The sequence below is a fragment of the Barbus barbus genome (genome assembly GCF_936440315.1).
Source record: "Barbus barbus genome assembly, chromosome: 3".
Taxonomy (NCBI): Eukaryota; Metazoa; Chordata; class Actinopteri; order Cypriniformes; family Cyprinidae; genus Barbus; species Barbus barbus.
Window position 1 is genome coordinate 15,345,171 of NC_136731.1, and position 12,994 is coordinate 15,358,164.

The 12,994-nt window shown below is 36.1% G+C and overlaps 1 protein-coding gene across 1 annotated transcript in view; it reads left to right on the forward strand.

The window, feature by feature from the left end:
• Positions 1–12,994, forward strand: part of LOC306846674 (putative helicase with zinc finger domain) — a 58,295-nt gene that overhangs the window by 9,731 nt on the left and 35,570 nt on the right. The window contains exons 11-17 of the mRNA XM_079380216.1: positions 1,001–1,268; positions 2,111–2,450; positions 6,099–6,229; positions 6,503–6,682; positions 7,854–7,955; positions 9,813–9,991; positions 11,858–11,976. Coding sequence (XP_079236342.1) covers positions 1,001–1,268; positions 2,111–2,450; positions 6,099–6,229; positions 6,503–6,682; positions 7,854–7,955; positions 9,813–9,991; positions 11,858–11,976 — 1,319 coding nt within the window. The remainder of the gene's footprint in view (positions 1–1,000; positions 1,269–2,110; positions 2,451–6,098; positions 6,230–6,502; positions 6,683–7,853; positions 7,956–9,812; positions 9,992–11,857; positions 11,977–12,994) is intronic.

Consider the following 12,994-nt stretch of genomic DNA (forward strand, 5'->3'; position numbering starts at 1 on the left):
AATGTAGTGTATGTATATGTATAAAATATTTAGGGGTTAAAAAAATCCTCTTAGTTTTTCTTACATTACCGTTAAAAATGTTGGCATCTGTAAGGGTTGTTGTTTTTTTTTAATCGCTTTTATTAAGCAAGGAATCATTAAATTAATTAAAGTGAAAGACTTTCAGATTGTTTACAGAAACATTAATCAAATAAATGCTGTTGTTTTGAACTTTCTATTCATCAAAGAATCTGAAAAAAATATCACGGTTTCCACAAAAATATTGATTATAATAAGCACTAGCAGCACACCGGTTTTCAGCATTGATGATAACAGTATTATTGTTTTTACTGTAACTTTTTTTTAACTGCTTTTTTAATGCATGAAGCATGTTTTATTAGATTTGTGCTGGTTTTGACTCTGTAAGAATTTTTTTTATTCAGTTAACTCTTTTGAAGAGATTTTTAACAGTTAAGCCAAATACAGTTTTAGTTTTGAGGAAAAATAAATGGTAAAAACGATATAAATCAGCCATAATTTTTCCCACCATGAAAATAGCCACAGAAGCTGGCATGGCGTTAAATACAAAAAACAAACTGCATTTTCGATCAACCAAAATGTAACCTTGATGAGCATAAGGGACTTCTTAAGACTTTCACTGACCCCATACTATTGACTGGTAGAGCATACATCTATAACGTAACTTTATGAATTTATAGCTTTTTCATACTCTCGCAAAACAATGGCATGTTGAATATCTTCACCTTGATGACATATTAATTCCGTCATCTAAATTATGATGATTAACTCAAGCACTTTATTCTAAGTCTTCTGATGCCATAGGATAGCTTTATCTGAGGAACATAAAGGAAGTTATTTGTTAGTACACTTTCTGCTTATTATCTCCTCTTCTTTTTATGAAATCTATGTCTAGAGATCCAAACTGCATACATATCAGTATATTGTCAAATGTAACCCTAGACCAGCATTTCATCATAATCCACTACCCATAATCCCACAGATCTGGAGCACTTGATGCAAGCTCGCCAGCAGCTCCTGATGACAGCCAAGCGCTGGGACTCGTCATGTAAAACCATCATGGAGTTTGTCCCTAATGAAAACATGGATCTAGAGCGCAGTCTACTGACTCGCTATCAGATCCCCCTCTCTGCCGACCAGCTCTTCACCCAGTCTGTGCTGGACAAAACCCTCACCAGAGACAATTACCAGCCCCGCTTTCACGATCTGCTCTACATCGAGGAGATCGCTCAGTACAAAGAAGTTAGCAAGTGAGTAGTCTCAGAGGATCACCGTCAAGTCTGGTCCACAAGAGTGGCTCTCTGACCGCAACCAGTCATAGTTTGTGTAGAATGTGAAGGAGTTGGTAATTATAAAGTTGATCAAAGCACAGTAGACTAGCATGTGACAGTGTTAACTAATAAAAGCATAGCAGTCTTCGTGGAAGGTTCTGGTCTTTGAAGTTTCACATGAATCCAAAAGCACTAATTGTTTTACATAACTCAGAAATCATTGATAAATGTACAGTTTCGACCTGTTTTCATTTTGCTTACACGTTTGAAGGATCTAATGCAATAGACCTCATGAACATTGTCACATCATCTAGTTCTTCCTAAGACGTGGTCTTAAATTTGCAGCCTGCTCATTTGTAAATGCAACTTTGTTTCCTGAAGACACGATAAAGTTTGTGCACCCTCACTTGGAAACTGGAGCTTTTAGTTTCACTCACTTGAGTCAATATGCATAAAATTCCATATGGTTCCTTAATTAAAGCAATATTATGAAATATTCTTCAGTTATCTTTAATAATAATTTCTATTTGTTACCACTAGAGGTCACTGGTGGTCTTTTTGAAAAGAAAGTGAGCATTGTTTGTGGGAATTGTCATGTAGATTGGAGTAAAATTATTCTCTTTTTTTCATTTGTTTGGAGACAATAAGGGTTTTAAATCCTATTCTTCTTTTTTTTTTTTAGATATTGTGATTAATTATTGATATCTTATTTTTCCTATAGTTACAATTCTTGACATGTAAACTAAGGTCAGTAGTCGGTATACAGTAACTGGTGCATTGCTGTATCATGTTTTCCTAAACATGCTGCTTATTTTTCTCAGGTTCAACATCAAGGTTAACTTGCAGCTGGTGACAAGCTTTATGTTGACTGGCATTTCTGGTGGTGCCAAGTACGCTCAGAATGGACAGCTGTTTGCACGCTTCAAACTGACTGAGACGCTGTCTGAAGATACGCTGGCTGGGCGGCTGGTCATGACAAAGGTCAACTCTGTGCTGCTGCTGCCTGTCTTTAAGGAGCGCATGGGTCAGAACCAGCCAGCTGGAGCCAAGGAACGCGTGTATGAGTCCCTGATTGAGGAAAAAACGAAAGACTACATTTTTCTGCGGATCTGTAAGGACTGCTGTGAGGAGCTGGGGCTGGTGGCGGATCAGGAGCTGCAGGTATGTTATGACATCATTCAAAAAGACCTCCCATATGCTGAGTATGTTGTTATAAAAAATAGCCTGTTTACACCCAAACCTATTAACGCCCTAGCAACCAGCCAGAACTTCCTAATAATTTTTACCATCTCCTATAAACCATCCAGAACACTCTTGCCTAGCAACACCCTAGAAACCAGCCGGAACTTCCTAATAATTTTTACCATCTGCTATAAACCATCCAGAACACTCTTGCCTAGCAACACCCTAGAAACCAGCCGGAACTTTTTACTTTTACTTTTTACTTTTGTCATTTAGCAGACGCTTTTGTCCAAAGCGACTTACAAATAAGAAAAAGTAACTAAAACTAAAAAGTTACAACTCTATAAATACTATCTACCCACATATTTAAGAAAATAAAGAAATTAAATAAAATTAACATGCATATAACAACAACATTTCAATAATAAACATATCAATGAAAAAATTAAATAAAAAGCTACTACTATCCTAATAATTTTTACCATCTCCTATAAACCATCCAGAACACTCTTGCCTAGCAACACCCTAGAAACCAGCCGGAACTTCCTAATAATTTTTACCATCTCCTATAAACCATCCAGAACACTCTTGCCTAGCAACACCCTAGAAACCAGCCGGAACTTCCTAATAATTTTTACCATCTCCTATAAATGAGCCAGGACACCCAGCCTAGCAACGCCCTAGAAACCAGCCAGAACACCCTAGCTATTTCTTTTTACTCTTAAAATCTAGCCAGAATACACTAGCAATGTATAGTAACCAGAACACCTTGGAAACCAATTAGCGATGCCTTAGTGACTCACCAAAACACCCTAGCATGCTTGAAATAAGTCTCCCAAACTAATTAAGGCTTGTTTAACATTCAAACTGTTTAATCTTTCAAGTACATGTTTGCCTATATTGGTTGTTTCTGGTCAAGCTTTTCACTTCTGGTTACTTGCTGGGAAAGACGTTAGTTGGATGATGTCTGTGTTGATGTAAACTAGTGGTCAACTAAAGTACAGTATAACGCCAAAGCTGATATATCGGCCAGTATTTGGCATTTTTCAAATATCGGCATCGACCGATAAGTTTTTGGGTTTGGCCAATATGTTCGAGACTTTTACTTTGACAGCGCTGAAAACGGCAGCGGCTATCTATCGGCCACCCTGCTTTCAGAAAACAATATTGGTCGACCACTAATGTAAATGGTGACGTGTTTTAGACTTTCAACTTGTGTGCAGTCTCAGTTATCTTGTCATAGAGAGATGTGCCAGTGTAATTGAATTAGTTTAAGCAGCGTACAGCATTTACTGTTGTAAATTGAATTGCGATGGCAGAAACCCCAGAGACTTTTGTCATAGGCAAGACACTGTCAGCAAGCAGGCTGCCCTACAAAGAGCAGGATTTGGCCTAATTTACCCTTTTTACTCGTCTAACAGATCCCATTTATCACTGTGCCCTGCAGCATAACACATGCTCTCTCTCACTGTATTTTAATAGTGTTGAATCCTTTTGTCTCGGATTCCCTGTGTGGGCATGAGTTTTGTGTCACCACGTATGATAATTTGACACGGTTCCTTAAATGATTGTAAAAGTGTCCCAGAACATTACAAGCCATAACGGGGATGATAATGGATTAATTCTAATGCTGTGTATGTAAATGGACTCAAACATCCTGAAAATACCTAGAATTTAGAATAATCTCCGGTCATTCTAAACCTGCATGAATTCTTTTCTTCTGTAAAAGCGATCCCTTCAAATTGTTAGTCCATAAGAGTTTTGTGCGATATTCCAAGGATAGATAAATAAATAGTGTTCTAATAATTTTGGCCACCACTGTGATTTTTATTTATATATATATATATATACGTGCTTCTTTTTCTGCTCTCACTCGCTGTGGTGGAGCAGTTATGAAGTTGTTCTTTTAAATGCTTTCCAGCATTTCAGAAATAAATATGTATGCAAATTACACCGAAGTACAACGGTTACCGTACGGTGTTTGGAAATGCTCAAAAAGGGTTTAAACGCTGATTTTTCAATCGATTTCTTCTCGTAAACTCAGAGATGTGGATTCGGACGGCAATTAAATTACCACACGACCTTGGTGTTTGTCAAAAAACAGTAGGTAATTCGGCTGGGGATTTTTATGGGGCTGGTGAGAGATAAAAACCGACATTCTGGATTCGGACAGCAATTAAATCGGTGACTACCCCCTGTAAATGGTGAAAATCACTTGCGTCCCCCTGAGAAACAATTACTGTCCAAATAGGGCTTAGGGCTTAAGTCAGTTATTTCTATCTTTTGCTGTAGTGTGTCAGTAGGAAATATCAGTTTACTTTTCCAAACATTCATTTTGCCATTAATTATAATAATCCAGTGAGGTTTTTGTAAGGACTGCTACCTGCAAAGCTCCATGAAAAACTATGCACATGTGCAGTGAGGGCAAACACTGCTTTAAACGCTAAGGATGGTCACACCAAATGTTCATTCAATTTAATTGATAAAGAGAGTCTATTTATGAGATTATTTTTGACAGCTTCCTCATTTTACAGCATTTTTCCACAAGTGCCTAAAACTTTTAACAGTACAGTAGCTTTGCAGGTAGTTTTCTTGAAGCATCTTGAAGACGTTGATCTCCACAGTTTTGAGTCTGTCTCGGTTTGTTCTGTTTCTTCATGTGATTTCAGACAGACTGGATGATGATCAGATCAGATCTCTGTGTGGAGCACTGGCTGTTATCAGACAAAAACCTCCCTGGATTATTACAATTCATGGCAAAATTAATGTTTGGAAATATAAACTGATATTTCCTACTGACACACTACAGCAAAAGATAGAAATAACTGACTTTAAACGTTTATATGATTTTCAAAGAAGTCTCTTATGCTCACCACAGCTGCATTTATGTAATCAAAAATCAAGTAGAACAGTAATATTGTTATTTGAATCTTATTTGAATTTGAAGCTGACATAAGATCATTCCTCATTCCTTTCAGCATCATTACTTCAGTCTTCAGAGTCACATGATCCTTCAATGATCATTCTGATATGATTATTTGCTGCTCAAGAAACATTTTCTTATTGTTACGTTGTGTAAAAAAATTGCGTTGTTTTGCTTTGTTCTCCATTACAAATATCTAAACATTCTTATATAAAGATACATTTACATGAAGCAAAATGACTTGAGATATTAAGTCCTGTATTATGAAAAATTTATAAAAATTAAGTGGATTTTGATCAAAGGTATTTGTCAGTGGGGCAAGAAAAATAACTTTGTTTTCCCTTTGCATTTAAGATTATTTTTCTTACCCCACTGGCAGATGTTTTCTTGTTTTAAGCCAAAATAAAAAGTTGATATTTTAATTTTAGATGAGACCTAATATCTGTATTAATCTCCTTTTGTGTCCTACTGTACTGACAACAGCATATGGGTTTGGAATGACACAAAGGTAGTTTTATAATACAGTTTTATCGTGAAAATTATGTTTATTTTACTCTGAAAGCCATTCTTTTAAAAGGCATTTTCAATCATCTGTTAGATATGTTGTCTGTAGCACATGGCAGGCGCTGCTAAAAATGAGTGTGCAAATAAATACAGAAAGTCTGTTTTAACAGCAGGTGTGTTTGTGTGTGTTTGGATGCAAGGTGGAGCTGCAGTTTCAGCTGAACAGACTTCCTCTGTGTGAGATGCACTACGCTCTGGATCGCATCCGTGATAACAGTATACTGTTTCCAGATCTCAGCCTCACTCCCACAATCCCCTGGAGTCCCAACAGGTACGAGCAAACGCGAAGACCCAAACGCGTGAGTTTTACTCACACACACACACACACACACACACACACACACACATCTGGAGATATGCTTGCACTAGTTCCTCCTCCAACAAAGCTTCACAAGCACCTAAAATGACACAGGTCATGAATAATATCTGCTTGTCCAGCAGCACTGGTTCGCTCATAGACGGCTCTATTTGTGTGAGTGGCAGCTGTGTTGGCAGGATGCGTTTGTTGCCAGTGTGTGTAAGTTGTTCTTCTTCGGTGCCACAGGCAATGGGATGAGCAGCTGGATCCCCGTCTGAATGCCAAGCAGAAGGAGGCTATTCTGGCCATCACCACCCCCCTCTCCATCAACCTCCCGCCGGTGCTCATCATCGGACCCTACGGCACAGGCAAGACCTTCACGCTGGCCCAGGCTGTCAAACACATCCTCAAGCAGCCTGAGACACGGTAAGCAGGAAAGCAGTTTTGCAGGGTCAGCCTTAAAGGAATTTACAGCAGAAAATAATTTCCACTCATTTTGAAAAATGAAACCAGAAACGCATTTACGGTAGTGTTCATTTTGTTATAGAAAACTGACAGAAAATACTTGATTACTTTTTTTTTTCCATGACTTAAGACGAGATGAAGAAAAGATGAGGGTTGTTGCACAATAACTGTGACTATATCAATATGCAATATCGTTGATGCAATTATAGTTTCAAAAATAAAAAATCTTTATCCAAACTACCTATTTTTTTTTTTTTTTTTTTACAAAAAAAGATGGGGGAAAAAAAATCTGCTTAGAGTTTAGTTTTATAGTTTTCATGCTTAGGGTTGCCAGATGTCAAAAGTTTAAATCCCCTTAGAGCTTTTTCTACTTAGGACCCTGAATAAATGTAATTATGCAACCTCTGTGCTGCAATACAAATTCTTTTTTGTTGTTGTTGTTTCAAAAATCACAATTTTATAATTTTGAGCAAAATATCTGTGATTATTTGTTTAACCATTGTGCAGCATGACTAAAATGTCTTTCATTTATTAAATCTAGACAGAAATCACCAGACTTTGTCAACTAAACCTTAACTAAAGAACAATAAAATGTTAAAAACTAAGAGGACTAAGATTTGACAGCGGACTAAAACAAACTAAAAAAACCTATAAACACAAATTTTCGGTAATGCACTTAAAATGGAAGTCTATGGGGCAAGACATTACCCAATGATAAACATCAAAATACGCTCTTTCAAAGCTATACCCGCAAGACTACAATGGTGTATTTGTTGACGTGAAACTAATGTGAAAGAACTAACGTTGTTTGGACAGTTCTACCTATAACCCCTTTAGAATGTCTTTCTCCATAGACTTCCATTGTGAGTTGGAGACGTGTATGTGAGTTGAGTGACGAATCGAATTTCCTGTGGTGAAAACAGCACCGCACAGATGTTGTCAATGGAGCTTAACTTGTATTGATCCCAAAACATTCCTTGCTAATCATGAGGAATAGTCTTGAAGAACATTCCTTGCTAATCATGAGGAATAGTCTTGAAGAACAGAGAAACCGAACTTGTTGTTTTTTGCCCTGATTTAAGCAGCTTTATCTTAAAGAGTGCTAATGATGGTTGCTCTCTCTTTGTTTCAGGGTTCTGATCTGTACACATTCAAACAGTGCAGCAGATCTGTATATCAAAGATTACCTACATCCATATGTGGAGGCAGGCAATCCACACGCACGACCTCTCAGGTAACACTCACAGCATCTGGAGCGGTGCATGATTGTCATGACACCAACTTTCAGTATAAACACAGTAGAGACAATGATTTTGAAATCAATAAATATTAGTTTAAATGGCTGAAATGTCTTCCGACTCTTTCTGAAGAGGCATGTCATTTTCATAATAGCCACACTTCAATATTTCAGGCATGGTTAGTTTAACTATGGCACAATACTATAAAAGACACTGAACTAACTAACTATTATAAATGTTTCCTTTATTTGCAATAAAGCTGAAATGAAATAATTTATCTAATATTTATAATTCAGAATATGTTAGGTTGAAGTAATAAAATCACTAAAGCTGAAATAAAAATAAATAAGTTTGAATAGAATGACAAACGCAAATAACAAAATTACTAAAATTAAAAGGTAAATTGAAAATATAAAGTGTGCTATAATCTATGCGTCTACCAACCGTGAAAAAGAACAACTCAGGAAAACATTTTTTGGTAATCCTTTCTGTGCAAGCTTGTGAAAAAATGAGCGTGTCAGATTTCGCTCCCCTCGTGACGAAGAAAGGGGATCTTATTATTATATTACCGCCCCTTAATTGTTTCCACCCACAGCACCGCCATTGTGTTTTCACAAGTGACAATAGTGTATCAGTTCTAACGCCATGTGGAAAGCTTGACCAAACATGCTACCTGTTCAGAACAGAGTCCCAGCCTCAGAGGAGACAAGAAAACACAAACTTGTGTGTATTTGAAGGTTTAAGCGCAATAAGACATGGAAGAGAACTTGGTTAAGTACTCGCATGCCATGTGACAGCCACTTTCTGCGTGCATGCTTCGGAGGTGTGCGCTCAGAAAATCCTATATTAGAAGTTTAAGTGAATATGGTTTAAAACGCATGATTTCAGCGTGATCAAAACATCATAATCAAAACCAAATACATGTTTTTTAGCAGAGTATCTGAGGAACGGGTTGTAACTATTCTGGAAAAGGGGACAGGGAGCAGCAGCTTATTTGCATTTAAAGAGACATGCACTAAAACAGCCTGTTTCTGCTTCCACTCAAAATAGGCATTTTCAGAATAATATAATAAATGATATGTGGGGTATTTTGAGCTAAAACTTCACACACATTCTGGAGACACCTGAGACTTATATTAAATCATGTAAAAAGAGGCATAATAGGTCTCCTTTAACACAGACTGATATCGTGTGTATATATAATCAGTGTATGAATACCATCCTTTTTGCATTATTTTAGTATCATATCTTTATTTTTTATAAGTAATGAATTGCGACTGAAGTATTGGTGCTTTTGACATCCCTAATCTGAATGTACTAGCTACAGAATAGTGTAGCTTGATGATTTTCGTAATGTTGATTGGACAAGTTACATGGCGTTGAAAGATTTGGAAACTGGACGTTGTGTGAGAATTTGTTATGCAATTTTGATGCTGTTAGTCATCCAGAATATTTTAAAATCTTGTTTTTTTTCCTCATAGTTCAAGGTTACATTGGCACACTACCCACACAAGTCTGTTCCTCTGTTGTCTCTCTTTTGGTATCTTACAATGTGGCTTGTACAGACAACATATGAATTTCTTGATGCATAACCCTTGTCTTATTGTGCACAGTTCATCAGTTCATGCTCTTCAAATAAAAATGTTTGGTTTTATAACTTGGTAAGTGGACTTTTTGATGCATCAAAGTTTTGGTTGAGTCTGAGAAATCTCTCAGGTTTCAATAAAAATATTTGTATTTCAGAGATGAGTGAAAGTTTTATTGGGTTGAAACAATATGAGGGTGCGTAAACGACCAAATTTACGTTTTCAAGTGAACTATGCCGTTAACGTTGTTTTTCTGTGTTTGCTCAGGGTTTACTTCAGGAACCGCTGGGTGAAGACGGTGCACCCGGTGGTGCAGCAGTACTGCCTGATCTCTGGAGCATACTTCACCTTCCAGATGCCCACGCGACAGGATGTAGAGCGCCACCGTGTGGTCGTGGTCACGCTCAGCACGTCCCAGTACCTCTGCCAGCTTGACCTGGAGCCAGGTGAGCAAACACACACACACACACAAACCCTGTAGAACTTCGCCGTTCCTCGTTTTCATCCTTCACTCTCCCGACATGCTAAAGACATCGCTTGCAGCTAGTTTTCATATCTGCACACATCTGATTAAAAAAGAAAGACACAACAGAAGTGTGGCACAGCTGGATGTGGCTGCATTAAAACCCTCCTGCAGGAGCAATGCAGCGGGGTCCGCAACAGTTTATTAGGAGAGGCTAATTTCCTCCTATGTGTCTGCGCACAGGATCATCTGTTGCTAAGAGACCCGGCTCGCCTGTCTAACACACTCAGCATCATTAACACCCAGCGCTATCGTCTGTTCTTTTCTCGTTTGTCTTCCCGCTTCTCTTATCTGTTCATTTAAAGGCATTACTGCTGATTTCTGGCATTGCACTAATGAGTTTTGAGGGTGAAAGTTTATTCCCTCCAGTGACACAAACATTTTGGGTTTGTGTATCTTATAGTCCAAATAATAGGCTTATTGGTATATATCTGACTTAATAGGATGGTTGATTTCAGAGGAGAATCGTCATTTCAGCCAAACAGCCATTGGGGCCAATTAGATTCAAAATGTCTTACACAAGAACTAAAACACAGAACACACTACAAAAATCGAGTTTGAGATAATGAAGGCATGTTTTTTACATTGTTTATCACTAAATGAATCCAAAAAACGATTTAATCACCAAAATATAATAAGCAGCATCATATTTACCTACATGGAAAATGGATTTTTGTGAACAAACATTTGTCTTTTGAGTGATACAAAAGGAAAAAATCATTAACCAATATCTATAGGACAAATACAATGCAAGAAATGAATATTGTCATTCAGCTAGGATGCATTAAATTGATTGTAATTTGAAGTGACAAATATTTATAATATTACAAAATCGTTATTTTAAATAAATGCTGTTGCTCTGAAATTTATATAAAAACAATTCAAATAGTTTTAACAAAAATATGAAGCAGTACAACTGTTTAACTGATAACTAAAGGATAATTGATAATGAAATGTTTGATTTCTTAAGGATCATGGGACACTGACGACTGGAGTAAAGATGCTGAAAATTCAGCTTTGATCACAGGAATAAATTACATTTTAAAATATATTCCCATAGGAAACACTCATTTTAAATTGTAATATTTCACAATTTCATTAAATAAATTCAACCCTGGTGATCACGAGACTCTTTCACAAAAACATTAAATTAATCTTGCAAACTCCAAAATTTTGGATGGTAGTGTACTAGTTTATTAAATTAATCAGCAATTTACACACAATTTTAAAAGAAACGTTGATCGAAATGTTGTTTTTCTGGGTGATTATATTGGCATTTCAGTCATTTCAGTGCACTGAAGCAAAGTTTGGCACACAGCTTTTGTAATGATGCAGTCTTCATGGTCAGTGACTTTGCTGGAATTTGTATTGCCTCCCCAAAAAAATCTAACAAACAAAAAACATGGAATATACTGCAAACATGATACCCCTTTACTCGTACTGCACAAAAAGTGGTTCAATAATGTTGAATGTTATAGGGACTGATTATTGCAAATGCAGATCCCAGTGTGTTCTGGTTAAACTATTTTTATTTTTTTGCTAAGGTTTGCATATGGTGGTGTGTTTTTAATGATAGCTTTCCTAAAAAAGATATACATCCTATTCCTAAAATAAGAAATATCCCAATATATCGCCTTGTTTACAGTATCGCAATATATCGTATCGCAACCCCTGTATCGTGATACGTATCGTATCGCCAGATTCTTGCCAATACACAGCCCTATTATTGATGCCTTCTCCTGTGAAGCTCCATGTAATAAATATTTTATTCCCGTGTGTGTCTCCAAAGGGATCTTCACACACATCCTGTTGGACGAGGCAGCCCAAGCTATGGAGTGCGAGACCATCATGCCATTGGCTTTGGCCGCTAAGAGCACCCGAGTCGTTCTGGCTGGAGACCATATGCAGGTACCATATGCAGAGTGATGACATCGGCACTGAGAACGGCAACATTGCAAAGCACCATTCAGGTCTTCAAGTTATTCAGAAACAAAGTATTTTTCAAGTCAACATGAAGTCAAACTTGATCCTATGTGCTTCAGTAATGTAACACATTTAAATGGTCACTTAGTTTCGTGATTTGACATGAGTTTACTAAAAATGTCAATTTAAACTTTAAAACTGAATTCAGACAAATTAAAACTAAATAAAACTAAAAAACAAAAAAATTAAATGGATTTCTTAGGGCCCTACATTTTTTAAAAGTTTAAAAATGTAAAGTTAAGTAAAAAAAAAAAAAAACTTAATAAATTAAGTTGTTACAAATAATTTATTAAATTTCATGATTTAAATTAAGATAAGTTTTTTGGTTTCTAGAAATGTAATTTAAGACTTAAATGGAATCCAGGAAAATTAAAACAGAGGGGAGAAAAACTGAATTTGGGAAAAATAAAACGGATTTCACAGGGGCCTTTTTTCTTTCTTTTTTTTAAGATAACTGTTGATAAATTGCACATATTTCATGATTTCAATTAATTAGACATACTTTTTGATCATTAAAAAATGAATTTAACCTAAATTGAATCCAAAAATATTAAAACAGAAAAACAAAATTTGGAAAAATATAAAATGGATTTCCTAAGTGCTCTAAAAATGTCATTTTTGATAAACCTTTAATAAAATGTCATTAAATAAAAATGTGATTATTTTAAACACCAATTGTTGTTAAATCGTATGCATTCACTATTTGAATTAAGTAAACATGTTTTAAATTTAGTCATTGAAAATTGAAAAAAAAAAAAAAATCAGAATCCAGAATTTTTTTAAAATAAAACTTTTTTTCCCCTACATTTGCTATACAGGTCATGTAATGTATTTGCTTGCGATATAATAATTATTGATGAATATTTTAGTTAACTAAACTAAAACTTTAAGTAAAATATAAGTTAAGTAACTTTAAGTAACTACAAAAACCTGACCTAGATTA